The following is a 22413-nucleotide window of genomic DNA, read 5'->3' on the forward strand; positions in this document are numbered from 1 at the left end:
TCATGAGGGATCTCCAATCCCTCCAGGTCTTGTGGCCCGAAGCTTATTACGAGCCCTGCAATTTGTTCTCGGCTGCATCCTACCGCATGTATCTCCAAGCGACGTTCATGAGATTTTTGGGCCCTAGCAGAATCTCCATCTATGGGCCCTCTGGAGATCATGCCGATCTCTTGGATGGCGATATTCCCCCTGTTCTCCGCCTCAGGGGATTCCATCGGCTCCTTGCTCTAACGTGGTTGCTGGGTTCCCTGACTTGCATTATCAGGCAAGGGTTTACTTGATTGCCCTATAGTAGCAGGCGAGTTGGCTAACAGTTTCTGAAGCTTGGGCATGATCTTAGGCGGGGGCAGGCCCAGTTTAGCCGCCCTCCAAGAATCTCGGGCGAACTGGACGCACTCTCAAGTGGAATGGGTGTGGGACCTGTGGTAAGTGCAATAACAGGGTCCCCACTGACCAGGTCTAGGGGCTTGGACAGCTTCGACTTGTTGCGTCGCCATGGATTCCTGACCGGTCAGATATCCCGATCGAGTGTCCTTGGAGCGGGGAAAGGATCAAGCTAGAGGTTGGGGTGACATTTTCTCCGATTTGTTGGTAGGAGCAGACACCTTGTCTGCTTTCCGCCGAGTTGCCTGGGTTTCTTCTACATTGATGTAGTTGGCTACCTTCCTCAGCATCTCATCAAAATTCTTTATTGGTTCCCGGATGAGGGCACGAAATAACTCCCCCTCCACCAGACTGTGGGAGAAGGCGCTCATCAAGATCTCTGAGGTAGCTGACGAGACGTCCTGGGCTACCTGGTTGATGCGCTTGATATATCTTCTCAAGGGTTTCATAGACCCTTGCTTGAAGGCGAAGAGACAGTGGTCTGTCTTCTGATACTTCCTACTACTGGTAAAATGGCACAGGAAAGCATTCTTGAAGTCTTGAAAGTAGGTGATGGATCCGTTCGGCAATCCATTGAACCACTTTTGTGTCTAGCCAGATAGAGTGTTCAAGAACACTCGACACTTGATGGCATTGCTATATTGGTGCAGCAACGCAGCGTTCCAAAATTTTTAGAGATGATCCTTTGGGTCCTTACTTCCATTGTATTCTCTAATAGTTGGGGGCTTGTACCCCTTCGATAGCTTCTCTTCGAGTACCCTTAGAGAGAATGACACTTTCTCCTTAGGCATCTCCCTCAGCTCCTCCCGAGGGACTATAGATTTCCCCTTCTTCTGATCTCTAGGCGGGGAACTCTCAACCATGAAGACCTAGTGCTGCTCTTTCTTATTATAATAGTCTGGGTAGGGCTCGCAATAAAAGGCTTGGGCGAAAGTCTCAAACTATTTCCTCTTAGACCCCCTGTCGGAAATGTGGGTCTGGTCCTTTGAAACTGCAGGCATTTTGGGTGGTTGTGAAGCAGTGGTCTATTTTCGGAAGTCGCTCGCCTTTTGGCCTCCTTGAACAGTTCGTACTCTCCTACTGTCATGGTGAAGTTGATCCTTCCTGTATCCTTCATTGTCACGCTCCAGAATAGGTGAAGGAAGTTCCCACAGACGGTGCCAAATTGATCTTGTTCAGAATCTAAGTCAGGTGAAGGCCGACTGAGATGGCGTTGGTGTTGACAGAGAGGCAATTTGAACACACCTAGCGTGTGCACACCAGAAAGGCGGACCTCCACGTGGACCTCAAGGATAGTAGTGACGAGACCGACAGTACTTACGCTCTGCGCACACTCAGATAAGAACACGGAACGTTAGAGACCAGAAATCAGGGAAAAAATCCTTGGCGCAGGCCCTCCAACGCTAAAGTCAAGTCCTTTTCCCTTAGAAGAACAGTATACAAAGGAAAAAAGAACTATAGAAGATGAGTGCAAATGTGCGCGTACTTAGCTAAGGGAGAGGACCTCCCTTTTTAAATGATGCTGCGTACCTTCAGAGCCTGCATGTTGTTAGAGAATTTCAGGTATCAGAGCCTGTCGGGTGAGAGAAGGTGTACGGTGGCCTCCTATTGGTGGAAGGAAGGTTCCATTTGCAGAGGGTAGCAGACCATTGGAATATTCCTTGACGTATGACAGTTATTCCCTGGCAAAATGTTATGATTCCCTGACATTGTTGTCGTTTAATGCCTTCTGTCTCGCTCGGGTTTAGTTACGAACAGCTCGGGATGTCCGTTCGGGTGTGCCAACTGACTCGAGTCTTGATGAGGGAGATGAGCTATGGCAAGGGTCCCCTCTTTCACGCTTGGATCACTGAAAGACCAATCGGGAATTATCTTACTGAAAGTACCAGACTTGACTATACTGACCAAGTTGAGGAAACCCGACCAGTCGGGGCAGGTCAGACATTACCCCAGGTTGTATTTTATGTCTCAGATCTGGACCCTGATATATCTATATCTGACCGGGAAATATGCGGTTGATGACGTTAAGTGGTCTAACTCCTTGTTTTTTCTCCTAACTGTTGGCTGTCACGTCCTTTTAACTTCTGACTGTCACATCCCCTTGACTTCTAACTGCTATATCCTTTTGATTTCTGACTACATGACCTTATCAGGCCCTATCTTTATACACCATATCATTTATCATAGGTATTTGTGAGATGTCAGACCTGCCTAGATTATAGATGCATGAAATCTATGATAGTGTCTAGGCTAGTTTAATGATATTATATATGTAATAATATATAGTAACAGAGATGAAAAATCTACGCTATTAACTTAATACTAGCTTTATGCATAACGAAAAAGCATACTGATAAACTTACATCTCACCCATTCTAATCAACCTATGGGTTTTACGAGTTATTCAATTTTACTTAATTAATTAGTGATGATTTGAAAGTTAAATTCAGGTTTAGTTTTATATCAATTAAGTGAGTATTTTTTTAAACCAATTTCTAGTTTGTGGTGAGGTTAGGGGTTTACTTTAGAACGATCATATCCTTAGACAAAGATAATAAAAGAAATTATACACTTAAAGACAATAAAAGAAATTATACACTTAACTAACTTAATATAAATTTTTAGTGTAACTAAATTAAGATTAAGTGAATTAATTTCAGCCAATTTCACTTAACTAGGTACACTAGGTAGGAGATTCTGTTTTTCTTATTTAGTCATTCTAATTCTAAGTTAAGAATAAAGTAAATATGACATTGGAAGAATTAATTCAAACAATCAAGTCAAATATAAAAATAAATAAAATAAAAATTAATTGTTCCCATAAATTAATGAGATAAGTTTATTGTTTTCTCCCTATATCGCAGCTTTGATGATATCCAGCGAGTATGTTTCTCTACTTGCGCTACATAGTCCTACCACATTGGCATTGTATTTTATGTGTATAAATTTACTACCACAGCCCGGCCCTGAGTCAATGCCAGGTGTATTTAAGCCCGTAAACCACAATTTTATCGTTCAATCGTCAGGCTAGGCATTGTTGTCCATGTTATAGATGATATGACCTAATCTCTTATTGTTGATGATGGTATGAGATCAAAGGTCAAATAAAGAGAAAGAAGTCCTCGGGGTAACTATGCAGTAGGGGTTCTCCCGATTGAGGGTAAGATCCGGTCAATTAGAAGATAATTTTTTTTTTAATAGACAGTTATCTAAAAATATTAGATTAATACATCGTGATAGAAATAAATTTTCTATGGACCTTACTGATTATCTTAATTAGTAGTTATAAGCTATTCATCGACCGACAACTAAATAAAAATAAAAATAAAAATAAATAAAAATAAGAAGAAGTATTAGAGCATCCACAGTCCCACTATAACGTGACATAAATAAGAAATCTCCCTTTCATACTGGGAGGGAGGTTTTTCATTTACAGAAAGAAGCGGCTCTCTAGTTACAGAGTCGCTTCTTCGTGGTTTTTAATTTTTTTTTATATTTAAATATTTTTAATAATTTAAAAAAAGACAAGAGAGCAACAGTTAATTTACAGGTTGTACGTCATTGAACAACAACTAATTTTTAGCCGTTGTTCAACGTTTTAATTTAATTATTTAATATATAAAAAATTTATAAATATGGGATATATTTCATTCATTCCATTGCTATCTTTGCTCTCAACTCATTTCTTTCTTTCATTCCCTATTTATATTCGAGATGAATGAAAATCTCAATACTTCCTTTACGAATTTTTTGAATTATTCAAATACGGAAGGAAATACATCTTCTCAAAATACTCGCACTCCTCTAAATATCCAATATCCTCATATTTTCTCTCACCCATAATATCCTCCAAATGTTCAAAATATTTCATATGTTCCACAATATTCTCCAAATTTTCCAAATTCTCAAAGTTCTCAAAATTTTTTGCAGACGTGGAATCCAAGTAGTCGCCTTAGCTCCATTTGGTATGTATCCATCCCAAGATTGGTCAGCAATGGGTAGCCAACTTGGGATGCCTTATCCTTGCGTATTTTCTCCTACTCAACCACCTATCATACATTCAAATGAATCAAGAAAGGCAACTATTGATCCATCTATCAGCGACAAAGAATCTCTAACACCATCATCTGTTCCTGCAACTCAGTTGCCACCACACTCATCATAAGAGGAGCGTGAAGTTGAGCTGGAGGAAAATGAATCGAAACGAAGATTTTGGTCTCTCGATGAAGATATGGTCCTTGCGAAGTCATGGGCAACTATAAGCACTGATGTAATCATTGGTAAAGACCAGAAGGATTAAGTTTTTTGGAAACGTATAGTTGATTACTACAACAAACATCGCCCCACTGGATCTATGACGAGAAGTTATCAGTGGCTGAAATCACATTATTATAGGTTTGCACCGATGGTAAATGAATTTTCTGCAACTTATAATAATTTTTATACTCATCGGCAAAGCGGTTGGAGTAACAAGAATGTGTTGGAGAATGCATTGAATATGTGGAAAGCCAACAATAAAGGCAAGGAGTTTAAGTATGTGCATGTGTGGAGGGTTCTCAAAGAATATGAGAAATATACTCCACAATCAATTGCTCATTACTCTAACAAGAAGGCAAGGACATCCGAATCAGGGGGACACACTTCAACATCAAATCCAGATACAAGTGTTGATTTAGATGACTCTAAAGTTCGCATTCGCCCTATAGGGCAAAAGGCAACGAAGAGAAAGGGCAAATCTAAAGTCAGAAAGGGCGACACAATGGAACATAGCATCGACAAAGAATGACAAGATATTAAAGAATATCAAATCCAAAAAATGACTTTGTGGGAAGCCGAGATCTTTCATAAGGATTATGAAATTCTTATGAAGGATACCAGTGAGATGACACTAGGATAACTTTATTTACATGAAAAAATGGTGGAAAAAATTAAACAGAGACATGACTTGGTGTAGATGAGTTTACGTTTATTTTTATATATTATTATAATTTATTTCTTTTTATTTGATGCATTGTAATACTTATGTATTTTTTAATTATTAATGTTGTTTTATGTTAGTAATTTATAATTTATAATTTTATAAAAAATAAATAGTGTATAATGTAAAATATGAAGGAGAAATGAAAATTATATATAATGAAAAGTGTGTGATCCATGAGGAAATTGTTGAGAGATCGTGACAATGAAGGAGTTCACAATGGGTTCTCATCATTATGGATGCCCTTAATTACTTAATATTATTTCAAATAAAATATTAGTTTATTGAAAAAAGAAACATAAATATAATTGAAATTACCATACACTGCGCGATTCACAACAATGCGATATTATAGAAGTAATATTCATCAATCAAACAACTGCCGTCTCCGTCATTTTCGCCATCCAAGTCGGCGGCTCTATTCCGGTCTGCTCCTGCACCGTCTTCAGCAGCGGCGGCAACATTCTGTAGACTCCGGCCATCTCCTTCATCGCCCCTCCTCCTTCCGCACCATCGCCGCTGCCGTTAGTCCACACGCTTATCTTTGGCTGCAGACCGCGGACGGCCTCCGCGTTAAGCCGCGCCATGTCCTGGTACGTCCCGCCGTTGATCATGAGGTAGTCCCGGAGCGCTGAGTAATTTCCGTCAAGCGCCTCAAGCAGCGAAGCGATGTACAGCTTTTGTGCTTGTGCCATTGCCACCAAGCCCTCTGCCTCCTTCTTCTTGGCGTAAAGCTCTGCTTCCGCCTCATTCTGCCGTGCGAAACGCGCGGCCTCAGACGTGGCTCTGCGCCCTTCCGCAAGCTTCTCCTGCTCGTACAGGAGGCCTTCGGCTTCCTTCTGTCGCTTGTACAGCTCCCAATTTGCCTCTTGTACCTGCACGCAAAGCTCAAACGTAGCTTCCTGCTCCGCCTAATCTTGTCGAACAAATTGACTGCGCAATTAAGGGGGAAAGAAAAAGAGGAGCGAACCTTCATGTCGTAGTCAACTAAAGCTTTACTGAGCAACTCTGCCCTGAGCTTCTCGGTCTCCCTCAGCGCATTCCTCCGCTCCACCTCCAGTTGTAGCTCAGCTTCCCTTATAGCTACCGCCTTGGTGCCCTCAACCTCGGCCACCTTGGCCTGCCGCTGCCACTCTGCCTTTTTCATAGCCAGATCCGCGTTGGCCTCTGCCACCTCTGCTTCCCTCATGTTTTGATAAATCTTGACCTCGGATTTCACCTTTGACTCCACCTTTATCCCTTCCCCTTCTCTCTGCGTCGAGTAAATCTTCGTCTCTGCATCGATCTTGGACGCGTTCTGCTTGGTCTGGCCGTCCCGTACCTTGGAGCCGATCTCGCCTTTCATTCTGGCCTCGGCGACGTCGACCTTGGCCTGGTTGGCGGCCTCTTGCTGCGTTTTCTGCCCCAAATAAGAGAAGTACTCGTGGTCCTTGACGTCGACTAGCTGCTTGACGTTGGCGTTGTAAATGATGAGACCGAACTGGTTGAGCTCCAGCTGAACCTTCTCGAACACCTCTTGCTTGAAGGTTTTGGTACCCTTGAAGATCTGCTCCATGGTCATGGAGGCAGCAAGCACGCGGGTCTCACCCTCGATGACGCCCTGCACAAGCTCTTTAACGTGGCTGGAAAGCTTGTCGTGGGGGGAGATAAGCTTGGCGTAGAGGAGAAGGGAGTCGCGGGAGTCGACGCGGGGCCCAATAGTAAAGACGGCGGGGAGGATGAAGGGGAGCTTCTCGGCGCTCATGGCCTGGACCTCGAAAGTGTAGTTGACGGGGGACATGTCGAATTTGGTGCAGCGCTGACCAGGGAGGACGAAGGCCTTCTTCGCCAGCTTAATATCACGAACACCATATCCGGTGATCGCCAGGTACTCCGATGCGGCGGCGACTTTGTAGAATACCATTCTGATCAATTAAGAATTTTTAACTAACTTTGGGTGTATATCGCAATTCGCAGGGATGAATCGTGAAATGAGAAATATGAGAGCTAGTGTATTTATAGGGACGAAGCGACGACTCGGCCGGGAGTAAACGGTCGATAATAAGGTAGGCGCGCAGCCGCATTAGTTGAATTGCTTTCTAATGGTTATTAAAAGAAAAAGAAGAATAATAGGAAGAAAGGTCATGGGTCATTAATATTTATAATATATAATATGATGATCCTGTCCAAGAGTCGAGTCGACAAATGTTGGAAAAATGACGCTCATATTAATTGAATGTAGACTAAAGATGATGTGGACCTTCAACGAGCTAAGCTTGCAACCATAAATCGTTAGTGTCGAGCCTGGGAGGGGTTCCCGGCGATGACCCTCCGACGCTCAAATTAGTCATCGACGGTAAACGAATGAAATAGAGAAGAGAAAAGAGCAGCAGCATAACTGTAGCTACAGTGGCAGTGAACATACCTTCGTCGAAGCCTGAGGATCCTTATATAGGGCTCCCGGGAGGTGCGCACACGCTTCCCAAGATATGCATGCTTCTCAAAGCGTACCTGGAAAGGACGTGTCAGAAAAGCGTGTCTGACGCTATACCTTAACAGTCTGAGCATATCCCTGACGTGACAGTGAAAGCTTCCACCGTACGATTCTCCGTTTGACTATGTCGTCAACCATGTCGCATGTCGGTGACATTGGTCCCTAGGAAGATATCGCCAACTGTTCCTTTTATTCGTTATTGGGCCAAGTGAGAGAACCGCTCGGCTAGTCCGTCGTCCGGGTGACATCATGGCCGGGCCGAGCGGGAAAGGCCGCTCGGCCAATGGTCCGCTGTCTCGACTCCGTCTTGTCGAGCGAGGGAGCTGTGCTTGCTTGGTCGGGGCTGCGTCCACTGTTCAACCGAGTGGGATGGCCGCTCGGCCTTCGTCCTTCCATGCTTGAGCTTTTTGAGCATCGGAAGCTCGGTATTTGGCCGAGCTGTCGTAGTGCCGGATCGTGTATTCCTTGCGCTGATAGGGAAGGAAGGGTCGCTCGATCGGACGAACTCCCAGGGCGTTGACCATCTTGACCCTCTATCGGGCGCACCCCACCCTACCACCGGATCACGTGCCTCCCCCTCAAGTCTAGTCGAAGGAGGTTGCAAGTCCGACTGACTGGACAAATAGTCTGGTGACCGATTGGCCGATCCCCCAATGATCAATCCACGTAGGGCTGATCTCCTAGGCCGTTCATTACCCTGAGGACTTACACTTGGGAAATTTCTCCTTAGGCATCTTCGGATGGGCGCGACCCGGGCGGTTAACACTGACGTCACCCGAATCTCCTCGGAATTCGTGCAAATCATCCCCATTAAGGCCGAGCACGCGCCCACGCTTAATGATGGTGCTTATTAAATGCTGTCTCGTGGGAGGACGTCACGTGTCTCCGCCGCAGTCGCCGCACGCCCGAGTTGACAGCTACTGATGTGACGTTTGGCGGTTCAAATTTGACGGCTGGATGTGCGCTCCGATTCCCGTGCCCTAAATTGGACTGCTCCAGTCGGCCGAGCCAAGCTTTATAAAGCCACAGTGTCAACTTCTGTTCGACGTCTTCTTCGTGTGCTCCGACGATTCTACTCGTGTCCAGTGCTCTGGCGAACCTCGACTTTCTCCTTTAGCAATCTTTCCCGCCGTAAGCTCTTCGATCTTTCGCAATCTTAGCTTCTTTGTAGCGTTCGTAGTCATTCCTTTTTCCTGCGTCCGCTTGGTTTTTCCCGATCGTCTTCTCCATCGAATCACTTGTTCTTACTTTTCGGCATTGGCGAGCTCTTCTCAGCCGTCCGACCCTGTGCCCGGACCTTGGTATACCACTATGGAGACGAGGTTCGACGCGAATGACGCTGCGAGCCTCATAAATGCCTTCGACCTTCCCGCTGACCATGAAATCGTTTTGGCCTCATCGTCCGACCGACCCTATAACCCACCGACTGACACTGTGTGTTTTTTCCGAGACCAATTTGTGGCCGGTCTTCGATTCCCTATCCATCCCTTCATCACCGAAGTTTGCAACTATTTGGAGTCCCCTTAGCACAGCTCGTTCCCAATTCCTTTCGCCTCCTGTGCAGCGTAGTGGTCTTGTTTAAGGAGCACAGTATTCCTTTAATTCCTCAGGCCTTCCACTTCTTCTATTATCCTAAGTAGTCCGAGCAGGGCACCTACCTCTTCCAATCTCGGATCGACTTGGTCTTTTTTGACAAAATGACTACTTCAAACAAACACTAGAAATAGTATTTTTTTCTACCTACAACTCCCCGAACGGCCGAACTTCCAGACCAAATGGCAGGTCGAGCTTCCACCTCAACCAGATCTGAAGAAGTACAAGACCCGGCCGGAATACCTCCACGCAGCTAACATGCTGGCGGACCTGAAGTTCAACATCCACAGCCTGCTGCCGGAAGGCGTTATGTACATGTTCGGGCTGAGTCTGATCCGAACGAAGCTCCCGAGCAACTTAGGTAAGAGATTTCTCGACCTTTTCCTCTTGAGTCTAACTGATTCTTTCCTTTTTTTTTGCAGCCAATATCATGATGCGCTCCCGAGCAGCCAGTATTATGAAGGTCAAGCAAGCTGAGATCGAAGCAGCTATAGCGAAGGAGATGGAAAGGCTCGGCTTGACCCCGGTCGGCTCACAGGAAGGTACACTTGGGGAGACCCTAACTGTGGACGAGGGGACCGCCGAACGGACGCCCAGTCTAGAAGGGTCGGCTGACTCGCGCCTGGTCTCAGAAGTGCCACCCGCCATCCATACTGAGGGCTCGGGGTCTTCGGGTGATGAGGTGCCACTTATTCGGCATAAGAGACGCCGAACGGACATGCCCTCCCGCTCCGCCACTTCGGTCGTGCAAGCTTCCGAGCGGGGAGGCACTCCATCTCCAGTCGCTCCTGAAACAGTTGAAGTCATTTCCTCCGACTGGACTCCTTCCTTGGACGATCTCCCGCCGAATCCCATTGCTGCTCAGCCGCTCACGACTTTACCTCCGGCTCCGCGGCGCATCATGCGGTCTGTGGTTCTCCTCATCCCGGCGGCTTCTTCTCAATCAGCGCCGAGCAGGCGGCAGTCCATCAGTGCCATTCTGCGCTTGCCCACCGATGACTTGCTCGCACCGAGTGACTAGCCTAATACCCCCGAGCATCAGGTCTACTTTCGCGGGCGGCTCGCCCGTATATGGGAAGAAGCTAGGGTGTGAGCGGCAATGGCACCTCCGGGGGTGCTTTCCAACAGCCACATGGAAATGTCCACCAGCGTAGGTATCTAACAGTAAGTCAAATGTTACCTCCGGTCAGCGTGAATCATTTATCTTGTTTGCTGGCAGTATTGGGTGGAAAGCATCGCAGTGTGTCAGTAGCTTGCCCTTGTGGAGGACGAGCTAAAGAAACTGAAGATCTCCGACGGAGCATCTTCTTCCCAGGGGCCATCTATCGCCCAATTGAAGGTCGATCTGGAGAAGGCCAACAAACTACTGGAGGCCGAGCAGCTGAAGTCCTTCGGCCAGGATACTATGTTGGGTCGGCTCGAAGCGCAAATAAAGACGTACGACCAAAAGATCAACCTGGCTATAACTAGAAAAAATTGAGTTGTTGCTGACCTGGACTTGAAGAACCAGGAAGCTCGGAACTTGGCCGAGAAGCTCAAAAAGGCAGAGGACCTTTTAGCCGCCGAGCGAGAGAGTCGTTTGGCTTGGGAGACTGACCTTTAGGGAAAAGTGAAGACCCTAGAGGATGCTCTAGAGGCTTCTCGTTCGGCCCTGAAGGTCTACCAGGAGGCTGAATTGGGTCGCTTCGCGGTCCTGAGGTAGGAATACCTCCGCTCGGACCCCTTCATGGAAAGGGTGGCTAACCGGATCGTCCAATCATTTGAGTTGGCCATCAGCGCAACATTCAGCCAGCTAAAGGAGAATGACCACCTCCCCAAAACTCTGACCTGTTGGGATTTTCGAGCCACAAAAACCGCTTTTTGCGTTGCGGAAACCTCGAAATCCCATGCCACCGGATCCGTGCGAAGAAAATAATTTCAAAAACTTTACGTGTACGAGTTTCTAAACCTAGATCTACTCTAGATCTACATGATAGAGTGATTACCCTTGATGTGAAGCCCTTCGGTTATCCCGTTCGTCCAAGTTTGCCGGATCTCGAGAGTGTTCAAGTGGACACTCCTCTATATGTATCCACACGAACGATTAGGTGGAGAAAAACCAAACAAAAAGTGTGCTAGCACCTTTGAAGGTTCGACCAAGGTGGAGGAGAGGGGGAAGAAGATGAGAAGAGAAAGAAGAAGAAGGTTACAAAACCAAAATGAAACTCACCATTAGGTTAAGTGGCTGGCCACTTCACGAAGGCTTTTAAACCTCCATGGGATATCAAGAGTCACAACTCTTGATCTCCCTCATGAGGTAGCACACACATGTGCTATCCTAGATGATGTGGCACATCATAATTAGCTTACTCAATGTCAACTCACAAATGAGGTGGCAATGGTCAAGTCAAACTTGACCTTTCATCTTCCTCTCAAATCAAGTCAAACTTGACCACTTCTCTCCCATGGTTGATCAAATCTAACCATTGGTTCAAGTCAATTTTTAATTTAATGAATCTCTATTCATTGAATTAAATTGGCTCAATGAGTCTAAGTCCAAATTAGACTCATTTAACACATGAACCAAATTGAGTCCAACTCAATTAGTTTACTTTGGATTACTCTTAATCCAATTTGGTTCATCACATGAACCTAATCCTCTTGGTTCATCATATGAACCTAATCTCCATCTAATTGCCCTTTGTGTGTGACCCTATAGGTTCTTGTAACGTTGGCAATGCTCCTAAACCCATTTAGAAGCATATGTAATGAGCGGTATCTAGCAACACATCATTACTACCCAAGTTACAAGAATGTTGAGATTCAACATCACCTTGTGACTACTAATTGTGACTCTTCACAATATGTGATAGATCATTTGGAGCGATAGAGAGGGGGGGGGGGTGAATATCGCGCCTTTTAAAAAACTTTTCTTTTCAAATTCAAATCATAAATGTGCAGCGGAAAGTAAAGAGAGAGACACGTTGATTTACTTCGTTCGGAGCCTAGCTCGACTCCTACTCGAAGGCCCGCGGTCCTTGACTGCACCGATGGGCAAACCATTATGACACTTCTTTCCGAAACCTTTGAAAAGAAGTGGATCGTACAGTTACAAGAATGTAAGATAGTAACACTCTACTATCTTATAGAATTAAGTACAATACAAAAAGAAATATACCGACAATGAAAATTTAAAGTTGAAGCTCGGTCGGCACGAATGAAGTTGCTTGCTGAGATTGTAGGCGTGAGCAACTTGCAGAAGAGCACCAGAAACATTGATCAGAAAGTTCTATCTTGGCCTCTGTCTTCGAGTCTGAATTTATAGGTGTACTGGAGGTTCGGTCGACCGATCCCTCTGTTCGGTCGACCGAACCTGCTCCTTTCCATTCTGGCTGAAGTCCGAAGCTGGCTCAATCTTTTGCATTTACTGATCTTTAATGGTTCGGTCGACCGAACCCCTTTTTCGGTCGACCGAACAGTCAATTTCCCTGTTCGTCGAAATCTGCAGAAATCTTCATTAATGGTGCAATTAATTTTGATTGGATCGGTCGACCGATCCCTGAGTTCCGTCGACCGATCAGTCCTTCTTTCCTTTGCTACTGATCGGTGCTGATGAACTGGCTAGGCTGATTCATCATGTTTCGGTCGACCGATCTTACGGTTTGGTCGACCGATAAAGCTTTGATCTGACTTTGACTCAGTTTGATCTGAACTGATCTCTGGTCTGAGTTAAGCTGGTTCGGTCGACCAATCCTCCTGTTCGGTTGACCGATCAGGCCGAATATGCAAAACAGAGTTTAAACAATATTCCTGCAAAACAAGTGTTAGCACAGTAATATAATGCATGAGTAATATAGATAGTAGAACTGTCTTGATCTCAACTTGGAAACCTTCCCGGTTTCTTCAGTTGAATCAGCGACCTAAGATTGTTCCCTTCGGGAACCCGACCTCAGTGTCGCTCCTCCAGTTTGTTTACCTCAACCCACCTGCCAAACTCTGATCCTCCAGATCTAGTTTGGACTTTTCACTTAGCCTTGATTGGCTCTCCAGGACTTTCCTTCGATCTTCGGCCTTCCAGACCTCTCGATCATACCACCATGCATTGAGTCTCCTTGACCTGCTTGGATTTGCACCTGGGTTCCACAATCTGCTAAGACTTTTCTGCCTAGCCTCCAGCTAGGGCTTTCTCGGTTGAGTAAAACATCCTGCACACTCAGTCAACTTGTTAGATCATAACAAGACTTAACTTGAACCTTTGACAACATCAAAACTCAGGTTTGATTCTGGTGCAGCTTGCACCAACAATCTCCCCCTTTTTGATGTTTGGCAAAAAAGGTTTAAAGTTAAGTTTAAAATAATTTATAAAAGTATGCAACAAGTAAATAAACAAGCAATTTAACTTTTAAATCTGTTGGGTTTTTCGGGCCGCGAAAACCGCTTTTTCGCGTCGCGGAAACCCCGAAAGCCCCAAAGCCGTAGATCCGTGCAAGGGAAAACCAAATGAATGAAATACAAGTACGAGTTTCAAAACTTTAGATCTACTCCTAGATCTATGTGTTGAGAGCTTTTACCTTTGAAGCGTGCCCTCGCAAAATTCCCGCTCGTCCAAGGTACGTGTCGAATCTCCAAAGTATCAAGGTAGATACTTCTCTAGTGATATCCACACGAACAAGGAGTGCTCTCTAGCACTCAAGGATGGAGAAGAGAGCCCCAAGTGTGCTAGCACTTTCTAGAGCTCTCGGATGGGATTGGAAAGGAAGAAAAAAGAGAGTACAAAAGAAACTCATACACTCAAGAAGTAGTATCCCTCCTTTGTGACCTTCACTCTTCCTTTGCTCTTGGAATTCACTCAACCACCTTCTCCTCTCTTGGAAGTTCACGGCAACAGCAGCAAAACAAAGAGGAAAAGACCAAAGAAGAAGATGGAATGAATGCACACATTATTCCACAAAATCAAAACCCCTCCTCACATTAGTGTGGCCGGCCACACAATGTAACCCCCTCATTAATGTGGTCGGCCACATTAAAGCCAAGGGGAGGGTGTAACCCCCATGAGGTGGCATGCCTCATGAGGTGGAGGTGATGTGGCAAGGATGAGTCATCCTTATGATGTGGCAATACATCAAGTCACACTTGATGTTTCAACTTCCATTTGGTCAAGTCAAAATTGACCAATTTCTTCCTTGTTGAGTTAAATCCAACCTTTGATTCAAGTCAATTTCAATTTAATGAATCTCAATTCATTAATATAAATTGACTCAATGAATCAAATTTAAATTAGACTCATTCAACAATTGAATCTAATTGAGTCTAACTCAATAAGTCTAATTTGAATCCAATCTTTGGTGCATCATATGAACCTAATCCAATTGGTTCATCATATGAACCTAATCTCCATCTACTTGTTCTTTGTGTGTGACCCAATAGGTTCTTGTAACGTTGGCAATGTTTCTAAACTCCTTTAGAAACATAAGCAATGAGCGGCATCTAGCAATACATCATTGCTACCCAAGTTACAAGAATATTGAGATCCAACATCACCTTGTGACTACTAATTGTGACTCCTCACAATATGTGACATTGTCCTTCTATCCTAGACATCTAGATTGATCAATATGAGGCATAGACCGTGTCATCCTCTAATCAATCTAAATCTTGAACTCCAAGTAGACTCACTCGATCAAATGAGCTCAACATCTAATGTTGACTCATTTGGGCATGGCCATGCACTTAGTGGTCTCACTCTATCAAGAATACCGATGTCACTCCCGTCATATGGGAGGGATAGATCCCATCTACATCACTCACATCCCTCTGCATAATTTGTTATATACCCAGTAATCGCCTTTATAGTCCACCCAGTTACGGGTGACGTTTGACGAAACCAAAGTACATAACTCCTTATGTAGGGATCTATGGTGACTTCAGGTCTAAGGACTAGTAGTCATACTAATAGCCACATGAGAAAGTATATGACACTCATATAACGATCCATGATACTTTCTCATGGCGGGTCATTCAGTATACATTCTCTAATGTATACCCATGTGTCAACTTGATATTGTTGGAGCAATCCCAATGGTCCGCGGGACCATGTGTTTTGGTGTTTGGGCAAAGGGTTTAAGTTAGGTTCACCCTTGTATTTGATATGTGTATTTGAGTTGTGCAGGTTTGCAGGATACACATATGACTCAGGTTGATGGCTTCGGGTCCGGTGAAGGATGGAGCATCCGAGGGACCGTGGACAAGGCAGCGAGGACAAGGGCCGAGGGAAGCGACTTCGAGGCATACGCGAAGGATGGCATTGGGTACGAGCCGCGGGCTTGAATGCATCCGAGGGACGAGAGCCAAAGGAAGTAGGCTTGAAGGCAAAAGGTCAAAGCTGCAAAGGAAGAATCAAGTGAGTCATAAGGGTGAGGGTACGAGTGCACGAGAGATTGTACTCAGAGTAAAATCCTAGTTTTTAGGGTTTTGTAGCGATCGCCATCAGCAGATCTTGTAGCGATCGATGCTTTAGCAATGATCGTGCAATGATCGGCGCGATCGGCGCCGATCGGCAATGAATGTGTGGAATCGAGCCGTTGGGATGTAACGAATTTCCAGAGGGCCGATCGCATGTTTTAGCAATGATCGGTAGGCGGGTTTTCCAACCCGTGGCCTATAAAACCAAAGCTTGGGAGCTTGGTTTGAGTTGACGAAATAGAGGTGGTTAATCTCTATTAGTAGTCTACTTGTGCCCTAGCGTCAAAAGAGCTCTTGTGAGGGTTGTGGTGAGGTTTCTCCACCCACAAGGAGGTTTGAGCTAGCCGGAAGTTTTCCGGGGAGTAATCCACCGAAGGATCGGGATCGTCCACCTTACGGACAGCCGTGGAGTAGGAGCAAGTTATCTCCGAACCACGTAAACGAACGTGTTAGCTTGGTTTGCATTTCTTATTCTTGTCTTAAGCTTTCTTTGTATTCATATTTGTAGTTAGTATTAGATTTCCGCTGCGTATACTAACAATAGTGTAGAAAGCGAGTATTTGGGGGTGCCGTCTATCCAACCCCCCCTTCAAGCCGGCCGTCCGATCCCCAACAGATATCTCTATATCCATGACTTGTGAGATCAAGTCATCGAGTTGACCTACATGCTAGTCTTATTGCATTAACATTGTCCCTGAATGTTAATACTCGACTAGGAATGATTAAGAGTAGTGTTCCTTATATCATCTCACTATCGGTTCAACTAACCGATTGATATAGGTGAGAACCATCTACTCAAGGACATTATTATACTTAGTTTATTTGGCACCAATACAAGTAAGTATAATAACCAAAATCCAAATGCCTTTATTAATATACAAGAATATGATACAATGAGTCCATACAATCATCAAATGATTGGCTCTAGGACTCTAACTAACAAAATCACCCTTTGAATTAACTAACTCCCCCTGAATTCACTATCTTTCCCCCTTTGACACACATCAAAAATAGGGGCAGAACCAAAAACCAAGTAAATTTTGAATTGACTTATCAAAGAATTTACCAATACAATGAAAAACATTACTAAAAATATGCTAAGTCAAGAAATTGAAAACATTTACTAATGTTTTAAATTTGAAAGATATTTAAAATTAAAACATTTTATATTTTGAAAAGAATAAATTTTTAAACAACATTATGAAAAATTATACTTTGAATTTTGAAAAACAATTTAAAATATATTGAAAAATGAATTTTGAAAAACATAAAAATAACAGTTTGAAAATAACATTTTGAATTTGTTTTTTATAAATATTTTGAAAAAGAATGAATTTTGAAAAACATAAAAAATATGAATAACATTTTAAAAAGAATGAAAAATATTTTGAAAAGAATGTTTTTTTTAATATGTTTTGAAAATGATTACTAAATAATATAAGCTTAAAAAATCTTGTTTTGAAGCTCCCCCTAAAATTGACAAATTCCTAAAGTCCAAGCATGGGTATAGAAAAACTAAGGAAAAATTGTCCTTATGATGAAATGTCAAACCCTTGTCCAAGGCTAGCTATCACAAGATAGTAGCAATTTGACTCAGGTTGGTCGATTTGAGCATTTATAACTAGCAAGGTTTTTACTTACTAGTCAACTCAAATTGATCAATGTTTATTATTTTAAAGTCCAGATTTATAGCGATGCACTGACATAAGCATCTGAAATCTAGGGCTAGGACCTAAGCATCTCACCCATTCTAAGTTATCAAACAAGGGATCCTACTGTGCTTGTGAGATACTGGCTCCTAGAACTATAGGATCATGCAATTCTACGGTAAGACCTAGGCTACCCAAGAAAATGAAAAAATAATTTCAAAGAATTTTGAAACAAAAATTTGAAATGGGGATTTTTACAAAAATACATTTGAAAAATAAACTAAGTAGTAATTTTCAAAATCAAAGAACCTATACTACAAAACATAACCCTAATTGTCTTCTTAGATTACTAAATTCTGCTTCAGGTAAAGGTTTAGTAAAAATGTCTGCCAAGTTAGATTTAGATTCAATATAATGAAGTTCAATATTCCCCTTAGACACATGATCTCTAATGAAGTGATGCTTAACCTCTATATGTTTAGTTCTAGAGTGATGTACTGGATTTTTAGTAAGATTTATAGAACTTATATTATCAATGTAGGTTTTTATATTTTTATAATCTAGATTAAAATCTTTTAATGTATGAGACATCCATAACAATTGAGCAACACATTCACCCATTGCTATGTATTCGGCCTCAGTGGTAGATAAGGCAACACATTGTTGCTTACGGCTAAACCAACTAACTAAAGATGATCCTAACAATTGACAACATCCACTTGTACTCTTCCTATCTAACTTACACCCAGCATAATCCGAATCCGAGTATCCGACTAAGTCAAAATGTGAGGTTCTTGGGTACCAAATTCCTACATTAATAGTGCCTTTTAAATATTTGATAATTCTTTTAACCAATGAAAGATGGGTTTCTTTTGCACAAGTTTGATATCGGACATACATACTAACTGCAAATAAAATGTCAGGTTGGCTTGCAGTTAGATAAAGTAAACTTCCTATCATACTTCTGTAATACTTTAAGTCAACAGGTATATCATTTTCATCATTATCAAGGGTTAGGTTACTTGCCATTGGTGTTTTAAGCCCTTTACAGTTTTCCATACCAAATTTTTTAAGAAGTTCTTTTGTATACTTAGTTTGATGTACATAATTACCATCTTTAGTTTGTTTAATTTGGAGACCTAAAAAATAATTTAATTCACCAACTAAACTCATTTCAAATTCATTTTCCATTAAGGTTACAAATTCTTTTAAAAATTTTGAATTGGTTGAACCAAATACAATATCATCTACATAAACCTGGGCTATAAAAATGTCTGAGTTAAAGGTTTTAATAAAAAGTGTAGGATCAATTTGGCCTTCTTTAAAACCCTTGGATTTTAGAAAACTAGATAGACGTTCATACCAAGCCCTAGGTGCTTGTTTTAATCCATATAAAGCTTTTTTAAGTTTAAAGACATAGGTTGGATTTTCTAGATCTTCAAAACCGGGTGGTTGACTAACGTAGACTTCCTCCTTAATAACGCCATTTAGAAAAGCGGATTTAACATCCATTTGGTGCAACTTGAACCCTTTAAATGCAGCATAGGCTAGCAACATTCTAATGGATTCAAGTCTAGCTACCGGGGCATAAGTCTCGTCGTAATCTAGTCCTTCGACTTGACTAAACCCTTTCGCTACTAAACGAGCTTTATTTCTTAAAATATTACCTTGATCATCTAATTTGTTTCTAAACACCCATTTAGTATCAATGACCGTTTTATTTATTGGTGGAGGTGCTAAGTCCCAAACCTAATTTCGTTCAAATTGGTTTAACTCTTCTTGCATTGTAATTACCCAGTCAGGTTCTATTAATGCATCATTTATATTTTTAGATTCAATTTTAGATATTAATGCTATTTGACTTAGATTTCTAAAAGCAGATCTTGTTTGAACCCTTAATTCAGGATTTCCTATGATTTGATTGACTGGATGGTGAGGGTTAGATTTTAATACTTTTGAATTTTCAGATTCTTTAAGGTTGGGTAATTCTTCATCGTCTTCTTGATTACCATTTGAATGAGGTTGAGTAGTAGATACGTTATCAATTTCATTAAATGTTACATTTGTCATTTCCTCAATTTTCAAAGTAGATTTATTATAAACTCTATAGGCCCTACTTGTAGATGAATACCCTAGAAAAATTCCTAGGTTAGTTTTTGAAGTGAATTTGCCTAAGTGATCTTTAAGATTTAAAATATGTACATTACAACCAAAAACTTTAAAATATTTTATATTAGGAATTTTGTTGAAATAAATTTCATAGGATGTTTTATTTTGATCTTTATTAATTATGATTCGATTTTGAACATAACAAGCTGTGTTAACAGCTTCAGCCCAAAAGTATTTTAGTGTATTGTATTCATTTAACATGGTTCGGGCAACTTCTTGTAAGGTTCTATTCTTACGTTCTACTAAGTCATTTTGTTGTGGTGTTTTAGGGCATGAAAACTCATGGTGATAACCATTTTCTAAACAAAAATTATTAAAATTATGATTTCTGAATTCTCCTCCATTATCACTTCTTATCTTTTTATTTTAATATCTCTATCATTTTCAACTTGTTTACAAAAATGCTTGAATATTTCAAAGGTTTCATTTTTATTAGATAAAAATTTTACCCAAGTATATCTAGAGTAGTCATCAATGATTACTAAGCAATATAGATTTCCATTAAAAGATTTTATTCCATGAGAATCAAATAAATCCAAATGTATTAGTTCATGTATTTTATTTGTTCTATTTTGATTTGTAAGTTTATGAGTTGATTTAATTTGTTTACCTTGTTGACAGGAATTACAAAATTTATTTAAAGGATTTCCTAATTTTGGCAAACCTTTAACTAAACCATGTTTTCTTAATTTTAATAAATTTCTAAGGTGAGTATGAGCTAATCTCCTATGCCATAACCAAGTTTCATCATTATTTGCTAGAAGACATTTAGATATTGTTTTAGGTAGATGAATGGAGTATATATTTTTGTCTCTAAAACCTTTCAGTAAAACATTAGTTGAGTCATTGTAACTTATTAAGCATTTAGAAGACAAAAATTGAACCTTAAAACCTGAATCACAAAGTTGACTTATACTAAGTAAATTATAATTAAAATGTTCAACAAGTAAAACTTTTTTAATTGAAATGTTTGACTGTAATTGAATTTCACCTGTACCGATTACCTTTAACTTGCCATTGTTTCCAAAGGCAACGGACCCTAAAATTTTGAATTCAATGTTGGTAAATTTGTGCTGATCCCCAGTCATGTGTCTGGAACACCCGCTATCCCAGATCCATTTATCCAGACCTTTGGAATTCGACAAAATGTAGGATGAGACCAAAGTGTGGTTAAAAGATTAAGTAAGTAGTTTTGAACTTTAGTTGATTTACATGAATTTAATATGTATTATTTATTGTTCGAATCAAGTAAAGTGATTAAGTTTTAAATTTAAAGTAATTTTAAAAGTTTTAATTTTAATTAAGTTTTTTAATTAGTTTAAAATAATTTTTAATAATTTTAATAAGTTTAAAATAATTTTTAATAAGTTTAAAATAATTTTTAATAAGTTTAAAATAAGTTTTTAATAAATTTAAAATAATTTTTAATAAGTTTAAAATAATTATAAAATAATTTTTAATAAGTTTAAAATAATTTTTTAATAAGTTTAAAATAATTTTTTAAATTTAAAATAATTTTAATAAGTTTAAAATAATTTTTCAAAATTTTTTTTAATAAGTTTAAAATAATTTTTTAATAAGTTTAAAATAATTTTTTAAGTTTAAAATAATTTTTAATAAGTTTAAAATAATTTTTTAAGTTTAAAATAATTTTTTAAGTTTAAAATAATTTTTTAAGTTTAAAATAATTTTTAATAAGTTTAAAATAATTTTTTAATAAGTTTAAAATCATTTTTTAATAAGTTTAAAATAATTTTTTAATAAGTTTAAAATAATATTTTAATAAGTTTAAAATAAATTTTTAAATTTAAAATAATTTTTAATAAGTTTAAAATAATTTTTTAATAAAAATAATTTGAATCATATTTGAATTAGGTTAGAAATTGAATTAGTTTGAATTAGATTTGAATTAGAATTAATTTAGTTTGAATTAATTTTATTGAAAGAGGTTATTGAACCCATGTTAGATTCAAACTTAGCTTTGGGTTAATCAAGCAGGCGTCCTAAGGATAAGTTTCAGTTCAGTGGCGAGGCATATGACCTACTTGAATATCATTAGACCACTTGCTGAAGACTTTCCAAACTGTTTCTGCCCAAAAAACTTAATACTAAATTTTGGTCTAACTAGCTCATGTTTGACTGGGGTAGCTTCGGTCAGATCCACTAAGTCTAGTGCACCAGGTAGAATTCCATATTCAACCTAGACATGCCTTCGACAGAGTTTCCATGACGTACTATCATCCCAATCCATTCCGGTGTTATGTTATAGGGTTTGGTAAACCTTTTTCATCTAACCGTTCTAATAATCCTAATCCTAAGTATTGAGTTTGCTTTAATTAAGTTGGTTGGATTATTTTTCTAGTTGCTCCCCCTGAGTCATAGGTTAGATAAGGTCTATCTAAGTAATGGACTTGACTCTTGGGGACCAAGTAGAAATTTGGTTTAATTGGTTTGATTAACTATTTTGTTTGAACCCATGCTTGGACTTGCCTTCTAGTATTTTGACTGATTAAGGATAAGTATGATTTGTTTGTTTGTTTTGGTTTGTAACCGAGTCCCGATTTGTTGTACACGACTCGTTGCGATCCAAGTACCATATTTAGACACTTGGATCCCATTTCGAACCTTTCCAACGTTTTCTTGAGTCGCTCGACTTGACCTTTCAAATCAGAATTTTCTTCCTCAAGTTTTTCAACTTGAGTTGAAGTTCTGACTTGAACTCGGTT

The 22413-nt window shown here is 40.6% G+C and overlaps 2 protein-coding genes across 2 annotated transcripts; one reads left to right on the forward strand and one right to left on the reverse strand.

Moving 5' to 3' along the window:
- Positions 1-4789: 4789 nt before the first annotated feature.
- Positions 4790-5170, forward strand: LOC121978284. Its single transcript, XM_042530648.1, has one exon. It carries the CDS (start codon positions 4790-4792, stop codon positions 5168-5170), a length of 381 nt encoding a protein of 126 aa, XP_042386582.1.
- A 514-nt stretch (positions 5171-5684) lies between these two features.
- On the reverse strand, positions 5685-7304 carry LOC121977571 (flotillin-like protein 1). The gene is made up of 2 exons (XM_042530069.1): positions 6333-7304; positions 5685-6237 (listed from the first exon to the last, which is right to left on the reverse strand). The coding sequence occupies exons 1-2, from the start codon at positions 7263-7265 to the stop codon at positions 5734-5736; spliced, it is 1437 nt and encodes a 478-aa protein (XP_042386003.1). The 5' UTR covers positions 7266-7304; the 3' UTR covers positions 5685-5733.
- Between the last annotated feature and the right edge of the window lie 15109 nt (positions 7305-22413).

This window comes from Zingiber officinale, chromosome 4B, assembly GCF_018446385.1.
Source record: "Zingiber officinale cultivar Zhangliang chromosome 4B, Zo_v1.1, whole genome shotgun sequence".
NCBI lineage: Eukaryota > Viridiplantae > Streptophyta > Magnoliopsida > Zingiberales > Zingiberaceae > Zingiber > Zingiber officinale.